The sequence below is a fragment of the Pisolithus orientalis genome (assembly GCF_024613125.1).
Source record: "Pisolithus orientalis strain OTSU chromosome Unknown F5J12scaffold_13, whole genome shotgun sequence".
NCBI classification, from domain to species: Eukaryota; Fungi; Basidiomycota; class Agaricomycetes; order Boletales; family Pisolithaceae; genus Pisolithus; species Pisolithus orientalis.
In genome coordinates, this window is record NW_026260794.1 from 593,956 (window position 1) to 610,796 (window position 16,841).

Below are 16,841 nucleotides of genomic sequence, written 5' to 3' on the forward strand. Positions count from 1 at the left end.
ACCAGTCACGCCCCATGTGACTGATTTTGCGGGATCGGTTCCCACGGTGGTAAACAGCTGTACACACTTGTAATAGTGTGGCTTACTCGAGGAGAAAGGGAGAGCCCGCATCTTTTCTTCCTCGCAGCGCGTTTCCCCCAGTATTTCTTATTTGCACGCGTTGAGCTCGTGTACGATGGCGTCTTGGACTCCCCAACCTGCAGGATTGCAGGAAATCCTGCAGACAATCCGTGACTCAACCGACACTCAAAACAAAGTACAGCGGGCCATAACCCATGTATGTACATTCATTATCTCTCAATTCGATCACGGTCGCCTATACGTTGTCCAGAAACTCAACAGTTTCACCCGGGTGCCCGACTACATTGCATATCTGGCATATATATTGTCTGCTATGCCACAAGAGGAGGACCAGATCCGAACAATTGCTGGATATCTACTCAAGAATAATGCGCGTCTGATACTCATCGCATTGCCCGAGGTGGCAGAGTATGCCAAGTCAGCGGTGTTGTCAGCTTTCCGTGACTCGTCTGCTCTCATTCGCACCGCCGCTGGCCAAGACATCGTCGCATTTCTTGGTGCTCTCGAGCCTAGGAACTGGCCCGATTGTCTGGAGCAGCTTCTCGCCATGTTAGACGATCCCAATAGCCAAGAGGTGAGTGACAGGTTAAAAAAACATCGAAGCACTGGGCGCCACACCTTGCCAACGTCGGATCAGTACTTCCCCTTCTATCATCTGTCGCACGGATCATTGTTTTGCATGCACAATCTGAGCACGAGCATGACGGGGGTTCATTCTATGGATGCATGTTCCACGAATATTGTCGTAAATTGCCGGACGGACGAGCCATTCTTCGTCCTCTAGGGACTGCTCAAAGTGGTTGCAGTGTTTCCTATCAGCTTTCATACTTGCCGTCAAAAACCCAGTTACTGAACTCCGCCCCCCTAGGCTGCGTTCAGCGTCTTTGAGAAAGCTTGCGAAGATTTTCCTCGCAAGCTAGACATCGAGATCAACGGGACACGTCCATTAGACTTCATGATCCCCAAATTCCTCATGCTATCCGAACATCCTTCTCCAAAAATGCGATCGCACGCTGTAGCCTGTCTCTCGTACTTCGTGCCAGTGAGCTCTCAGTCGCTATTCGCTCACATCGATGCATTCATCGCATGTCTCTTCAAACGAGCCTCTGACGAGGACCCGAGTGTCCGTCGTCATGTATGCCAAGCTTTGGTATTACTCCTAGCCGCCCGCCCGGAGAAACTCATGCCGGAGATGGCAAATGTTGCCGAGTACATGCTCTATTCTACCAAGGACAAGAACGAGAGCGTGGCACTGGAGGCGTGTGAGTTTTGGTTGACTTTTGCCGAGGATCCTGAGCTTGCGCCCTACTTGCGTCCGTTGCTGGGCCGTGTCGCGCCTGTCTTGCTCGACTGCATGATATACGGGGAAGATGACCTCATCTGGTTGGAGGGCGACGCGGAGGATACGAATGTTCCGGACAAGGAGTCCGACATCAAACCACGTCATTATGGAGGGAAGGCACATGGTATGGAGCGGGAGGGACCTCAGAATGGTGAAGGGGGTACGAAGCGGAGTGCCTATGCTGAAGACAATTTGGATGACGAAGAAGATGACGATTACGACTTGGACGACGACGACGATTTCGCTGACGAGATGTCTACTGAATGGAATCTGCGCAAGTGTGCGGCTGCTGCGCTGGATGTGCTCGCAGTTCGCTTTGGCGCTGAGCTTCTGAATGTTCTGCTCTCGCCATTGAAAGATAAACTTTGGAGTACCGATTGGTTGGAGAGGGAGAGTGCTATTCTTGCTCTAGGTGCCATGGCAGAAGGTGAGTGTCTATGCAAATCACGTGAACGGCATTTGAGTATTGGCAGGTTGCATCGATGCTATCGAAGAACATCTTAAGGTTCTGGTCCCATATCTCATCAACACGTTAAACGATCCGAAGGTGGAGACTCTCGGTGTTTGGTAGCCCCTAGTCTCACGCATATTTTTAGCCCCTTGTGCGATCTATCACGTGCTGGACTTTGGGCAGGTATGCGAGCTGGTGCACGCAACCCGTATCGGAAGAGCATAAGAACCAGTATTTCATCCCGACGATGGAAGGTGTAAGCCGAGTTTCAGCATCTTACTTCAAGCTTTTAACGTTGTGTTAGCTTCTTCGGATGGTCCTGGACGACAACAAACGTGTGCAAGAGGCGGGTTGCAGCGCATTTGCCACTCTCGAAGAAGATGCTGGCTCTGAGCTGATTCCTTACCTCGAGCCAGTACTGCGGAATTTAGTCTTCGCGTTCCAGAAATATCAACATAAAAACATGCTTATTTTGTACGACGCTGTTGGGACCCTCGCCGATTCCGTCGGACGCGCGCTGTCAAATCCTACCTTCGTCGACATATTAATGCCGCCGCTTACTGCTCGGTGGAACAAGCTACAAGACGATGATGACGACTTAATCCCTCTCCTCGAGGTATGACACACGAGCTTTTAATGATACCGAAGCTTATTTTTGCACTCTTCAGTGTCTCGCATCAGTCACTATCGCGATGGGGCCTGGATTTGCTCCATATGCTCCCCTGGTGTTCCAACGCTGCATAAACATCGTACATCAGCAACTTCTTTACTACCAAGCATACCAACAGAATCCGGACCTAGACGAGCCCGAAAAATCGTTCCTGGTCGTGTCATTGGATTTGTTGTCTGGACTGGCGCAGGGATTGGGCATGGGATTGGAGTCTTTGATTTCGCAGATGCAACCAAGCCTCTTCCAGTTGCTTACCGTATGCCTCAAGCACCCACAAGCCCCCGTCCGGCAATCCGCTTACGCTCTTGTTGGTGACCTCGCCATGGGCTGCTTCACCTTGTTGCGTCCTCACCTTCCAGCGATCATGAACGAGCTCATCCAGCAACTGGATCCTGAGCCTAAGGTTGAGTTTATCAGCGCGTGCAATAATGCTGCCTGGTCAGTGGGTGAAGTTGCCCTGCGTTACGGGCGAGGTGAGATTCTTTCTTGCAGCATGTATGATCTTGGCTAAAATATACATAGACGATGCGGAATTCCAGCAGTGGGTGAACCCACTTATATCCCGCCTCATTCCTATCTTGTTGCATCCCAAAGCCCCACGAAGTCTCCATGAGAACGCTGCTGTATCCATTGGTCGAATTGGCCTTATGCACCCGGTCGTTGTGGCACCCCTCTTACCCGAATTTGCCCAGGCTTGGTGCCAAGCGTTGTACGAGATCCGAGACAACGAGGAAAAAGATTCTGCTTTCCGGGGCATCTGCACACTTGTTCAGGTCAACCCGGCTGGCATTGCCAAGGTTCGCAGTCCTGTTTCTGAGGAATTCTTTTTGAAAGTTAACAAGGTGGATGAACTTCCAGAGTTTATTGTGGTTCTGTAATGCGATAGTGCGGTGGAACAACCCTTCGCCAGAACTTAACGCGATGTTCGCGCAGCTCTTGACTGGTCTCAGGAACCATGATCCCAACGGATGGAGAGCCCAGGTCGCCACGTTCCCTCCTACTATTCAAGAACGCCTCGCTGCACGCTACGGGGTCTAAGTGAAACCTCCAATTATGCGTCCCATAACCATGTATGAAAATTTGGATACCTTTGACCAGGGTGTCCCTGTTCATCTTTGTATATCGGCATCTGCCCATCTTATCTGTGTGACGCTGTAACCTGCCTTCATCTTTTCTTCTTACGTACCGGTAGCAGTAGCATCGTTCATTTCCCTTGCCTCGTTTCTTTCGCAACGTCAGTTTTTCTGTAGTTACAACTCACCCACATTTCCTCCTTCCAATTGGGTTACTCGTTTACGGTTCTGTCGAAGGAAGAAGGAAGGGGGTAGTACCACTTGATATCACTGATACGACCTGGCATGACCACTCTTTGCTTGTATATTGGCCCATTTTTCTTTACGTAGTAGTACTAGTAGTTAGTTAGCCTTTTCCCGCACACTCATTGAACTTCAGTAGATAGGAAGTAGATACAACAATATTGCAGAGTACAATTTCATTGGCGCAACTTATCATATCGATTGATCACCCCACGAGATGGCATGATACCGAAGTGCATCGGGAGGTACAAGGAGATGTTAAATAAAGGAAGGAGGTAGGTTTAATATACGCGTGATCGAAAATGCAACACTGAAACCTGCATGTGAGGCGTCCGACTAAAACCGTCTCTGGTTGCTGTACCCATACCCATCTCCAAATCCACCAAACGTTGGCGTTGCACTAGTCCCAAAGCCGCCAAATCTGGATCTGAGCATGTACGCTTTGTATCCATATGCCGCCCCGATGCACACGCCCACGAAGAGGAGGACTTTGACAAAAAAGCCGGACCAAGTTCGTTGACCTGATGGTCGGCGCGAGAAGAAGCTTCCTGAGTCGAGCTTGTCTAGTGGAGCATCTGTCGAAGAGAGGATCGCGGACCACGTGGTCACTGATATCACACTGGGAGTGGCCCGCATAAGACAACAATTCAACAAAAGACGGTTGGATACGTACTCGTGTGCATCGTATACCTCTCCGGTGAGTGCCGACATACCAAGGAATGGTGTTTTGGGCAAGCTGATGCCGTCGACGCGGAAACAGTTAGTCCACTCATCCCCTGGAATTAGACTTATTCAGCCGAAATTGTCATAGACGAAGTTTGAATGCGTACATGCTTTATACTGAACCTTAACCTGGTGCAAGTTAAGCTCAAATCAGATGGCAAGGTTACGAAACAACTTACGTCGAGATATGTGTCTCTCACATATATAATCTTCAATTTCGTCACGGCATTCGTGCGCCGGAACATAGCCTAGGATGCGGGTACTCAATGTGTGAGGACAATCAAATAAGAGCGACGTCATACTCACCGAACACGATCCAAGGCTGTTTGCATCGCCATCATGAGCTTGGTCATACTCGGTCTTCCCATCACCCAGCATGGCCATAATACGAGGGAAACCATAAGGATGCCTTGAGTTCGCGTAGCTGCTCAACGTTCAGACGGGCGTCCTGACAACCAACCGTGGAGCTCACGTGTCCAAAAAGATACCCAAACCCTCGAATTTGTCTGGAGGTGGCGTGGCGTGAGGACAGTACAGAAGAGCGTAATCTTAAAGCCTGACCTTTGCTTCCGAAGACAGGTCCTGGCTGTGTTCTCTCTTTTGTTAACCATATAGCCATACCATCGCCATATAAATGTGTGGAATCGCCAAAAATCTGTGAATGCGGTTAGGAAAGGGGTTGGAAAAGAAATCATGCACGGCAGATATACTTTGAATTCAATCTCAATAACGTAGTTGGACGCCGTTAATGGCAGACGCGACCATAACCATCCCTAGGGACATGACGTGTAAGTGAAGTGCTTGAATGCAACGAGTATGGTAGTTTGAGTACCATTTGGGATGGGACAGCTCGCGTAAGACGAATATGTTTATTGGTGTTCTACGGTGAGTTCAGCGACATATACTTCGACCAATCCAGGAACTTTTATGACCTACAATGTATGCGTCCGCCCCAAAATCCCACCATCTAAACAGAACCAGCATGTTGGAAAGGAGCCACAACCAAAGTCTCGAAAAAGAACCCCCACCGATTTTGTAAATCTTCGTCAATATACGGAGGATGTATCGAATGCGTTCGTAGTTGAACAGTCTGAATTCAAAACAGACAAGAACACACGGGTTATTACTATCGCTGGCGGTTTGGTCGGAGTGGAAGAATGGTGACTTGCCCTCTCGATAGTCCTATTGTTCACTTTCGTGTCGGCTGCGCCGGACACGCAAGGAAACGCGCTGAACAGGGAAAATGCAAGGTAGAGCGCGGCAAAACATGGCAAGAGCATCGTTAAATCTTGAGCTTGAGCCAGCGGTCCAAGCTGGCTGGCGTGTCACAGTCTTGCAAAGGTCGTCGTCGAAATGTCCTGACGTTAGTGACGCTCACGTGCCACATCACACATGTCCGTGTCGGGCCGTTCCGACTGTGTGGCGGTGACCACCACTCCCTCTCCTCGTCCACTGATTTTTTTCTCAGTAGTCGATTCTTGGGCTTTGTAAAATCATCCAGCTGCCATATCCAACCTTCCTTCGGTAGTCAACTCATTCCCGAATTCAGGAGACGGTGTTGGTCGATCTGCACAAGGATCGTCGCCGCAGGATTCCGCTTGCGACGTCACTTCGACTGCCGGGTCATCGATCATCGGCCGTTGCTCAGGCCAGGAGTCATTATAATGTCATTTGTGCTTCCGTGGAGCATAATAGCTAGGCACTGTTTCTTGCAGACACGAGCTATCTTCCCTAGAGCGGTCACGTGGTGACGATGTCGAACTCCTTTTTGTCATGTGACTGACGGAACTGGCCCACCAAAAACATTGGACTATCTTATCATGTAGACCTGGACTGTGACTGCCTCCAGGAATACCATGCATCCGTGCCTCTGTGTGGATGAGATTCTGCGAGTCGTATTTCGATGCATCGAAGATCGCTCGACGTGGTGTGCGTTGGCCAGGACGTGTCGCGCCTTCACCGAACCAGCTACAGATCTGATCTGGGAGACCCTGACCGCCGTGGAACCTATTCTGCAGCATCTGCCTTCTGCAAGGACAGAGAGATTAGGATTTGTAAGTACCTACTATTATGTTGTTGTTCGGAAAGGTACCACCAACAATTACAGGGCGACCGGGGCCGGTGCCTGGCGCTATCACGTCCACTCAGCGACGATGACTGGAGCATCATCCGGCGGCTCTCAAGCCGTGTTCACAGATTACATACGCTCTTCAACGCAATGAATAACGCCGTTCCCTAATGGGTTGACTTCCTCGCCTCTCCGCCAGATCCAAGCTTTCTTTTCCCAAACCTTCGCGCTTTATCAATCGAAGTGCCCTCCCCACTTTTCGGTACTAGTGTCATGGATGTCCGCACAGGAGCTTACCGGGCCGTCATTCGTTTCTTCCATCTTCTTCTTGGACCACATCTGTCCGCCCTTCGATTTAGCATCCCTAACGAATTTTACACCGATCTGGACATTTCTTCCATACCAGCACTTTGCCCGAACATTCGCATGTTGGACATAGCAGGGTTCATGTCCGTCTGGAATGTCAAGATTCCTGAAGAAACCGTGCATCTGTTTTCTAGGGCAGTCTCCGAGCTCAGCCGTATGGAGATTGTTGGGTCATCTGGGCCTTCGTGGCAGTTGCTTAGCAGTCTCGCTCGGGCAAAGAAACTGCGACGGCTGCGGGTGAAACTTCCACATAGACTTGTCCCTGAGCCAAGGCTCCTCAGCGGCGACGCTTTCCCTCAACTTCGCACTCTAGATATTTGGGCGGACTCCCTTGCATCGTGCATAGACCTATTCCGCTGGACTTCTCTCAATCAAGTCACTGAGATGTCTATCCGCTGTCTAGCATCCTACTATAACCGCGATCCCTTACAAGGACTAGTTGGCATGTCATCTCTGATTTCATCGCAGTGCCAATCTTTGGATTTCCTCTGGATTTCCTGCGGATTGATTCGCAACCGCAACGACACACCCTCGTCTGCTCGGTGGCGACCTGTGTTGGAACCCTACCAAGCTTGTCATCACCTCAGAATCATTGCATTGCAGGTGCCCTGTAGCCTGACACTTGCAGACAATGACTTAGAAGACATGGTCAAGGCTTGGCCACACTTAGCGGTATTCCACCTATTTCCTGGTGGCAAGGCGGTGCCTCCAGTTCATCGCACGTTACTGAGGAATTACCGCTCTTCTATACCATTGCCCCGAACTTAAGGATTTTACCCTGATGTTCGATGCAACCCGGGTTCCTGAATGTATCGCTCAACCTAGCTGCGGAAAACTCGTTGGGAACCCCTCGGTGAAGTATATGGGAGTTCACACGTCTCCTGTTTCAGCGAGTAGCGACATCGCTGCATATCTCTCCATCATTATGCCATCCTTGAAGATCATTCGCCTCAAACAAAGAGCTTATGAGGCTGCATGGTCCTGGATTTGCACCCGACACCCACAGAAGCCTACGATACACGTGGACCTGCCGCCGATGAAGTTATACTATCTACTCACGGCTGGTACTGAGTCTAGTAATGAGGATATATTCGGCAGAGAGTGGTGCTGGATCCGTAGTAGCGACGCGGGGCGGAGGTGATGCTAGGTACTGTATAATCACCTGCACATAGCCAGAAGTTCCCTACATCAGAATCTTACGGAGTCATTTCGTTCTCAGGGTTATACCTCTGATTGGTGTTGGTGCAGAGAAGTGCCGCTTACTCGTCGAGGAAATTCATTAAGTGGGACAATAGTGTCCAAAGTGGTAAAGACAAGCAAGAAACATCATGCCGGTAGTTCAAATTTCTGTCCTTGGAGTACTCTGATGACGGAGCACACAGGTTAGTTCTGTCTTTACAGGTGAAAAAAAGACCAGCTTACTTTGTAACATAAACGTAGAAAAAGTCAAGGTAGAGCCCGGTTTGCACGATGCCAGCCACAACAGCTATCGGATCTACTGTACCTTCCGTGAAGTACCTAAACGGCCCGTCGATCTGGGGACTACGGTAGCTGAAGAACAATTACTTACCTGTATATCCAGTTAGGAATGTACAACGCCCGGTAGGTGCCCAAAGCAGCAAGGTAATGCGTCGTGATAGTTTCAGCCTCTCCCGTCCGTTGCATCATGAACAGTTGCGGGAAGATAGCAACAGCCTCCAAGTATATAGAAAAAGTCCACAAGATTTCGGTTACCTCGAACCGATAGTTGAATATCAGGGCAAGGGCGAAGCATGGCCCGACGAGGTATTCAACTTTGAATGTATCAAGGGAAGGGTCATGAGTCGGCCTGTAGGAAGCGTCAGTTTGTGCGAAGAGTGTGCGAAGAAGCGGGAGCCTTACCGGAAACGATATTTCATGAGGTAGAGGATGTAACCGCTGCTGGAGATAAAGAAAACCTTCATAACAAAGTTGTACAATGAGATCCACGTATATAACAGGTCGATGTAACGCGTCAGGAACACGAGAACGTAGAGTGCCTGGGTCTTGAACGAGATGCCTGCACACATTTCACGTTTACATGCCCCTCTGTTGCGGGAGTACGGTTGTATTACGCACCTCGGCAGGACCTCGTAGTATGCATCTTGTGCACGAGGATGAAAATGGAGGCTAGATGAGCCAAGTCACCTGTAAAGTGTCCCCGCCTGTTCAGAAGTTGGCGAAGCAGAGCACGTCGACTACTCACCCAGTAGCCTGAAAATGTTCATGATTGAATATCCTCTAGACGGTTACCAGAACCAAAAGGGCAGCGTAGTACTGGCGTAAGTTATTCCCGAGTAACTGGTCACCAGTAAATTTTGCGAGGGTTCGCGGTTGACAAGGAGCGTCTGCAGCGACGTGTAACTTTGGACGGATTTGGGACTAACTTGTTGGTGTATTGATTAGTCAACCTATCCCACGCTCCACCTTTCAGTGCCACTACGACGACCGGATTGACAGACTCAAGTATTCACTGGAGACCAGTTCTCAGAGGCTATCACACGGATACAAGGCGAGTCTCTATCCCCCCTCAACGCGATGATGTTATAGTAAAAGGGTCGACCGTGACCCGAACCCCGCCATCGAATAAACCCTGGTGACTGAGCCCAAGAAAGCGTCCGTTCACCTGTTGCACTGCATGAAGATACAGCTGTGCTTCGTAAGGCAGGACCAACATTATAGCTCTTTTATGGCTGGCATGACTGCGAGGATCACGGTCTGCTGGCAAAGGTCGAGCCGCCAGCGCCGGATGTTTGCTTGTGTGCCATATACGCAGCAGAGTCCGGCATACGTTCATCAGCCGAGCCCGCACAGATGAGGTCCATAACTGTTGTGGGTGGTCTCTAGATGTGGATATATTCTGAACGATACATTTTGTCATTGTGGCACCGCACGCATAAAAGCGCCTAGCCTCGAGAATGCGGTGTTGGGCGCGTGGTTGTGTGCGTACAATTGCTGGCACGGTCGCTACGGGGTTGTTGATAGTAGGGGTTACGGATCAGATGGAATGAGATCCACATCGACCGCCTTGCGGTCCTGAGCTTTCGACTACCTCGTGGCCTTGCACCGAAGCATGAATACTGAACATACTATTTTCTATTCGCAGATGTCGTCATCCCTGCTCCAGATTGCTGGATGGTCGATCCTTCCGGACCTATTGACTAGACACACCCTATCCTTTGTCTACCAAACTGTCTTCAAATTCATTCACCGGTCCCCACCTCTGCAGGGTTCGCCTGCGTACGTCCGCCACTACCGATACACCTACACGGCTGTTGTGCTTGGTTATCTCCTGTACAATTTCCTCGCAGCGTCAACTGCGCTCCCGAAGAATTTCTACCAGCTACTGGATGTTCGTCCGGATAATGGCGATAATAACGAGCTCAAGATGGCATTCCGTGCGTTTGCCAGGAAATATCACCCGGATCGTGTGGGTCCTCAGGGTGAAACATATTTTATCCAAGTGCGGGACGCTTTCGAGGCACTCAAAGATCCTGTTGTGCGGTTTGCTTATGATAGGTAAGCTACAGGTTGATTGCACACACAACGGCTTTCTGAGCTGAATGACTGAATAATAGGTTTGGCCCAGATGTCTTGCGATGGAAAGAGTGTAACACAATGAAGGAGTACCTTCGCCGTGGCCTTCTCAGTTCACTGGCATATCACGTTATGACGGGTGTGGGGCTTGCATTAGTATCCATGATTGGCAAACCCAATCCCATTGCGGCAGTGTGTGCGCTCTCCAACTGCTTTGAAGGCTTGCGCTGACCGTTTTCACTTCAAGTGGAGATACTTGTTGTTTGCAGTGGCGCTTGCGCTGGAGTTACACCTCCTTCTTGCACCGTCTTCCCAAATAACTGAACAAAGTCCCTTCGTAGACCATGTGTCCTCAAGTGGGACCTTCTTCGACCGCTTCTTCCCTCGCCGGGTGGCGTACCAGCATATTCAGTTATTGCACCAAGTTTTCTTTTTTCTGTCTGTTGCATTATCTCGTGTAGCTCCAGTGCTCTTCCCATCTGTGATGCGCTCAGATCCTGCAGTTGATCGGCAGGTGATGAATGCGGTAGCGGAGAGACTCAGCATGCTTGCTAAGTTGACAGAACGAGAAAGTGCGTGAGCGTCCCTTGTGTGCCTATGAGCCACGTGCTTAAGCTAACATAAATAAAAATCAGTTTCGATCATGCAGAACGCAACATTGCACGCGATTCTTGACCACGATTCTTCGAAGGAGGGTATGTCAACCGAGCCGTCTGAGCTTCCAAACAAGCTAGATGGTGATATCGTGCGGATACTCACTGATGCAATGGAGGACGTTCTCATAGAGTCCCGGTTGAAGAGCGAAGCTGGGCCGATGAGGAGTGCGTGGGATCGAGCGGTGGAGAAAAAGAGGCAACAGCTGAGGTTGGAAAGGCAGGTCGGTGGTGTGGTGTCTTCCCTTGTGGATGTGCCCAGGGGAAAATCAGATCCAGAAGGAGAGAAGATACCTTCAACTCGACGACAATCTCTTCGTGCACGATCGATGTCACTTTAGATCAGCAATCATTTCATGTCTTGTAATATCATGGGCTTTGGCCAAGCACTCCCATCATCCTATGCTCCTCTATGGGGATATTAATTATTACAATGATGTATGAACATGTTGAATAGTGATTCATGTCACTTATATAAGTGCTTAGACTGCACAAGTTATGTTGGAGTGTCTCAGATTACCCTACTGTCACTTTGGAGGAGAGGAATAGCATTGGGGATTTTAGAGTTAAAACCCAAAAGTCAACCCAAGTGAGGTCTCTGGGCAACCTATACTACAGAGATGTCCCTACACATGTCCAGTGCATGTAGCCAAAGCAGCAATCATGACACCACCAGTGACATCAAGGAGAAATGTGAGGAAGCAACATGTAACTAAAAGAAAGGTCCAGAAGGGTGTAGAACCATGTGCCAAGATCAGATGAGATGCAGTAACTATGACAAGATAAGACAAGATGTGGATAGAAAAAAGAAAAAAAAAAGAAAAGTCCATTACACAAAGTTAGTGCAGGTAAGAAAGACTATGATAAGAAGAAAGGGGCTGACAGAGTCAAGAAGCTGACATTGTCCAAGTAAAACCATGGTGAATCATGAGTACAATGTCAACAAATTGCATGTGCTCAGCTCTCTTCATTGACATCATCATGTGGGATCTGGACTAGTGCAAGTAGTGATTTGCAGCAACCAGCTATGGCAAGACTGTGGACCTTTGTGAACACTGCAAACTTTACAGCTACATTAATGACATAAGAACAATATCAATACCACACCCCTTCACATTCACAATACCCTACATGTCAGTGAATGTACTAAATTCAGTGCTGATCTACCAGTATTGAGAGGAAATGGTACAGGAAATGAAAAAGGGCTGCATATGATGAGGTGGTGGGGGGATATAAGGACATCACCTGGATGAGGCTCATAACCAGGGGAATGACACAGGACTCAAGGGACATTTGACAGTATGCAACAACTGTCTGGGAAAAATCATTGTAGGCAGTGAGCACTGTGAGTTTATATATGCCAAAGAGTGGGCAGAGGGGTGGGAAAGAATAGCAGCTGGGGGCATGGTGACCAGTTAAGGGGTCTTCCTGGTGAATTATGATGTAAGTGCTTGGATGCAATTTGTACTTCTCACCAGGCAGCACATCATGGAGTATGAATGAAAGTGGGGTGTGATAACATGTACTAAGTGATGTCAGAGGACATGGGTGCAATTAGCAGGGTAAAATGATCATTGAACAAATATGGGGTATGAACTAATTTGTGGCAGTATGACAGCAGATATACCCAACATCAAAATACAATTTGAACCATCATTCACTGGGTGAAATGGAAACATTTGCACCATTCTTTGCCATGGACCATCTGACTTAAGTCCAACTCTGTGCAGCAGCCTCTGGGAATGACTGCTGTGTTCCATATTGAGTAAAATGGTATCCTAATTTTTTGGGGGATCCAAAGTAGCAGTTGTCCCTTTGGGCCATTCGATCCAGCCATCATCATGCAGCTTGACTGCTGCACCCAGCATAACCTTCTGTTGTATCAACCCATTCAACAAGTGGGTTACTATTAAGCAGAGCATGTGAGGGGTCAAATGAAAAGCAAATGGGATATCCCTTGACATCTGCACTTGTTAAGTGAAATAAGAATGGATAGAAGGTGGAGGTACATACCATCTACAGGAGGGAATGGATGAAGCATGCTGGAGGGGTGGGATGCAACCATTGTCAACATCTCACTCTCCCAGACCCTCACAGTGTTGTCCCTTGAGCCTGAGACAATCCTCTTCCCATCAGGGGAGAATGCAACTGACTTGACTGCATCTGTATGGCCCTCAAGAGGGCTGCCAATCTGCACACCTCCCTCAACATCCCAGACCCTCACAGTCTTGTCCCTTGAGCCTGAGACAATCCTCTTCCCATCAGGGGAGAATGCAACTGAACTGACTCCATTTGTATGGCCCTCAAGAGGGCTGCCAATCTGCACACCTCCCTCAACATCCCAGACCCTCACAGTGTTGTCCTCTGAGCTTGAGACAATCCTCTTCCCATCAGGGGAGAATGCAACAGAATAGACTCCACCTGTATGGCCCTCAAGAGGGCTGCCAATCTGTACACCCCCCTCAACATCCCAGACACTCACAGTCTTGTCCTCCTGAGCCTGAGACAATCCTCTTTCCATCAGGGGAGAATGCAACTGGACAGACTCTAAGTGCATGGCCTTACAGTAGCTGCTGTTCAACTGGCCATCCTTTCAAACCTCCTACAGCAACTCTAGCCAGCCTTGGGAATTTTGGCAGGAGCATCATTGATAACAATGCATTGGAAGGAATGAATGACAATGCAGAAGCATACAGGTGTGGAGTGCTGTGCACTATCACACTGCCAAAATTCCGAATCAACTTGATTCCATCTTCTACCAATGCCAACACATCCTTGAAGCCTATCATGTCCCTTCATTGTTTTGTCAGATGTCATCAAATACTGTACATAAGGTACTCACCTGTAGCCATGTTGCAACAGTACCAAGAGCATCCACACCCTTTCCAGCCATTCCCAGAAGGCTTATTATCTCTAGCCAGAACAGAAATTTTTTCACTTCCAACAATAGCCTTCACCAACCCTGCAAGTTCCAAGTCAAATGCTGTCTTCCGCAGATGCCGGGTCCAGAATTGACTGGAGAAGGAGAGATGTTGTGGAATCTTCTCCTTAATTCTCTTCGACAAATCAGGAACTTCAGCATTGGCAAGGTAGGAGCTTTCCAATTCACAGGTGTTGAATTGAAGGTTATCGCTGAGAATCTGCAATGTGGCAAATGCCAGGTCTTTTCCATCAGAGGTGTCAATGCAGTAGACATCACTCCGTGAGCGATCCATCAGGAAGTCATAGAAGGATGCATGAAGGGGCCGCACAGCAGAGCCACGGTCCACAATACCACCCAACACCGGAGACATGAACTCGAGGATGAGAATAATGTCATAGTGATCCTGCTTGTTTGGGAATTTTTTACGCATCGAATTCAAGGCCGCCATAGGGAGAGGTTCAAGCGTCATCACGACTTGCCGCATCACGGAGCGATATCGTTCCAAGCCTTTCCCCGATCGAGGAATGCCCCCCTGCAGGATTGCGAGGTAAGTTGTGTCCAGGAGCGTTCTTCCTTCTTCCGATTCGAGCGCCATCAGTTCGTCGTAGCGTTCCTTCCAAGTTTCTCCAGCTCTACCTGGCCTGATGAACTCACAAGCCAGACGAGCCCACTCGAACAGACCACTGGATTTCTTGACGACGTTCTGATTTCTGTTGCTTCAATGGTGGCAAGACCGTCCAGTTCCTTCGAAACATATAGCCGGATATCATGTTCCACCAAATCCAGACAAACGTCGTCCAATGAGATTGCCTTCACATGTGTAACATCCCTCATAACACGTGCGATGTCCGGCAATGGTCTGGACGTCAAAAGGATCCGGAAATTGGCTGGCAGATGTGCAGCTTCTGACGATTTCAGAAGGCTCAGGATATCCTTGCCTCGATTTCTCCGGCCCACTTTCGTCCAACGCATCGATTACCACGACCACATTCCCAACTATCTCTCCATTAATCTTCGATAGCGGCTCCAAGATGAATCGTTTCCACTGCTGCACCACATCGCGTGTGGTCTTGAGAGCGAGGTTATTTGACACCACATTCGACAATGCTCGTCGAAATGCCGGATCACGATCCGCCAGATCACGCGCAATGGTAGTCAGAATCTTTTCCTCCCGCCGTTCGGCCTGCCTGTCGCGCGCGAAGCAAAAACAGGCCCCGGGAGCTCCCACATCCTCGACCCATGATGCGATTGTATGGGCAATGGCGGACTTTCCTCTTCCGGCCTGCCCGTGGAGCCACAAGCTACGAGGGGCGTTGACGTCGCATGCGGTAATCCAGTCGGTGACTATCCTTCAAAATTTCTGTCCTGGTACCGTCGAGGCATTTCTTGGTCGTATTCAGGCCCGCGCCAGCGGCGTAAGCCATGCCTTCGAGGTTCAGGTCTTCAAGAACATGGTACATGTTGATCTGGATGTCCCGTATCGCGCGATCCCGATATTGTTGCATCAAGTCACCCAGATTCTTTACGTGGCCACGGGCGACAGTCTGCAGGGTCGGAAACAAGGCTGTTCCCGATTCTTATCACTGACGATGTATCACATCAGCACCCTGAAGCGGATCAGAGGACCATGACCATAGGACCTACAGATGTTCTTCTTTTCGCAATATTTTATGACGAACAGGGCCGCGGCACTCATCTCCTGTGAAATCTTCCGTAACGTCTCTTTCATGCTATCCATATTCTCAATGGTATCCTTTTCCATAAGAAACTCGTAGAGATCCTTTACTGTATTGAGGAGGCCGAACACCTCGTTGTCCATGTTTGATTGGTCAATGAGCAACTAATGAGGACTACATAAGCGAGGGATCCATGAGAGGGATGGGAAAAGTACTTGAGAAGCAACGGTGAGAATTCCTAGCGCAAACTGGACATAAGGGTGGACCTGTGCGCTTACATCAGAGCATGCAGGCAGCAGAAGCTTAAAGCGCCTCCATTCGATAGAGTGGTAACAAAGGAGTTGAACGATTTAAGAGGCTGAAGAATCGCCTCGATACTTTGGATTGTCGTCACCGCAGTATCGGCCTGCCCGACAAGGCCGGCGGCTGTTTGCAATACCTGGGGGACGGGCTTCATCTCAACCATTGCCTGTTGTGCAACGTTGACTTGGCTGCCAATTGTGGTGTCGGCTGTCTCTGCAGTGGGAGTCTCTGATGGAGTCTGGCTCGACCGATGGAAGAGGTGTCCCATCCTGGAGAACAGCATTCGAGATGTATTCACCGATGGTCCGGCGACTGAGGAGACGTCGGCAGAGGGGCGAGAGGCCCCTTGTAACTGTTTGGGCAGAGATTAATAAATACCATCGCGTGCAAGGTATAAAATAGGAGGGTTAGGTGCGGACGAACTGGATCTTTCGGAGCTAAACAAACGATGTTTCTTCAACTGCTTGCGGGCCATTGAGAAATCCGTATTTTGTGCAAGGTTGGTAGTTTGGATTTGAGGTTGAGGGATGTAAATCAGACAGTTTCAGACTCAGGAGTTGAAAGCGCCGACATGCTGTGGACACGTTGCAGATGCCTGGCACTGGGAGCACGGGCCAGATACATACGCAGTTGCGCTATCTTCTATATCTAATGCTTATGATTGACTCGCTCATGCTCGCGTTGAAGAGAACATCGATGCCATGTCTACGACCG

General features: G+C 49.4%; 6 protein-coding genes across 6 annotated transcripts; 4 read left to right on the forward strand and 2 right to left on the reverse strand.

Moving 5' to 3' along the window:
- Positions 1-62: 62 nt before the first annotated feature.
- F5J12DRAFT_85980 (armadillo-type protein) lies at positions 63-4,075 on the forward strand. The gene is made up of 9 exons (XM_051746827.1): positions 63-277; positions 332-655; positions 950-1,850; positions 1,897-1,970; positions 2,020-2,130; positions 2,179-2,490; positions 2,543-3,017; positions 3,067-3,341; positions 3,403-4,075. The coding sequence occupies exons 1-9, from the start codon at positions 176-178 to the stop codon at positions 3,580-3,582; spliced, it is 2,754 nt and encodes a 917-aa protein (XP_051600267.1). The 5' UTR covers positions 63-175; the 3' UTR covers positions 3,583-4,075.
- Position 4,076: 1 nt separating this feature from the next.
- On the reverse strand, positions 4,077-5,951 carry F5J12DRAFT_85966 (legume-like lectin family-domain-containing protein). The gene is made up of 12 exons (XM_051746818.1): positions 5,753-5,951; positions 5,612-5,673; positions 5,520-5,550; positions 5,416-5,463; positions 5,294-5,356; positions 5,145-5,238; positions 5,056-5,089; positions 4,890-5,007; positions 4,763-4,831; positions 4,691-4,712; positions 4,534-4,636; positions 4,077-4,479 (listed from the first exon to the last, which is right to left on the reverse strand). The coding sequence occupies exons 1-12, from the start codon at positions 5,861-5,863 to the stop codon at positions 4,197-4,199; spliced, it is 1,038 nt and encodes a 345-aa protein (XP_051600268.1). The 5' UTR covers positions 5,864-5,951; the 3' UTR covers positions 4,077-4,196.
- Positions 5,952-6,439: 488 nt separating this feature from the next.
- On the forward strand, positions 6,440-6,822 carry F5J12DRAFT_720365 (uncharacterized protein; the record flags this gene model as incomplete). The annotated part of the gene is made up of 2 exons (XM_051741232.1): positions 6,440-6,637; positions 6,691-6,822. 2 exons carry the CDS (start codon positions 6,440-6,442, stop codon positions 6,820-6,822), a joined length of 330 nt encoding a protein of 109 aa, XP_051600269.1.
- Positions 6,792-8,119, forward strand: F5J12DRAFT_86086 (uncharacterized protein). Its single transcript, XM_051746865.1, has one exon. The coding sequence runs from the start codon at positions 6,925-6,927 to the stop codon at positions 7,783-7,785; it is 861 nt and encodes a 286-aa protein (XP_051600270.1). The 5' UTR covers positions 6,792-6,924; the 3' UTR covers positions 7,786-8,119.
- F5J12DRAFT_86066 (ER lumen protein retaining receptor-domain-containing protein) lies at positions 8,065-9,384 on the reverse strand. Its single transcript, XM_051746858.1, has 6 exons — positions 9,242-9,384; positions 9,115-9,183; positions 8,899-9,055; positions 8,588-8,845; positions 8,440-8,535; positions 8,065-8,380 (listed from the first exon to the last, which is right to left on the reverse strand). Exons 1-6 carry the CDS (start codon positions 9,261-9,263, stop codon positions 8,344-8,346), a joined length of 639 nt encoding a protein of 212 aa, XP_051600271.1. The 5' UTR covers positions 9,264-9,384; the 3' UTR covers positions 8,065-8,343.
- A 757-nt stretch (positions 9,385-10,141) lies between these two features.
- F5J12DRAFT_782687 (DnaJ-domain-containing protein) lies at positions 10,142-11,566 on the forward strand (the record flags this gene model as incomplete). Its single annotated transcript, XM_051742747.1, has 4 exons — positions 10,142-10,554; positions 10,614-10,764; positions 10,793-11,144; positions 11,208-11,566. 4 exons carry the CDS (start codon positions 10,142-10,144, stop codon positions 11,564-11,566), a joined length of 1,275 nt encoding a protein of 424 aa, XP_051600272.1.
- Between the last annotated feature and the right edge of the window lie 5,275 nt (positions 11,567-16,841).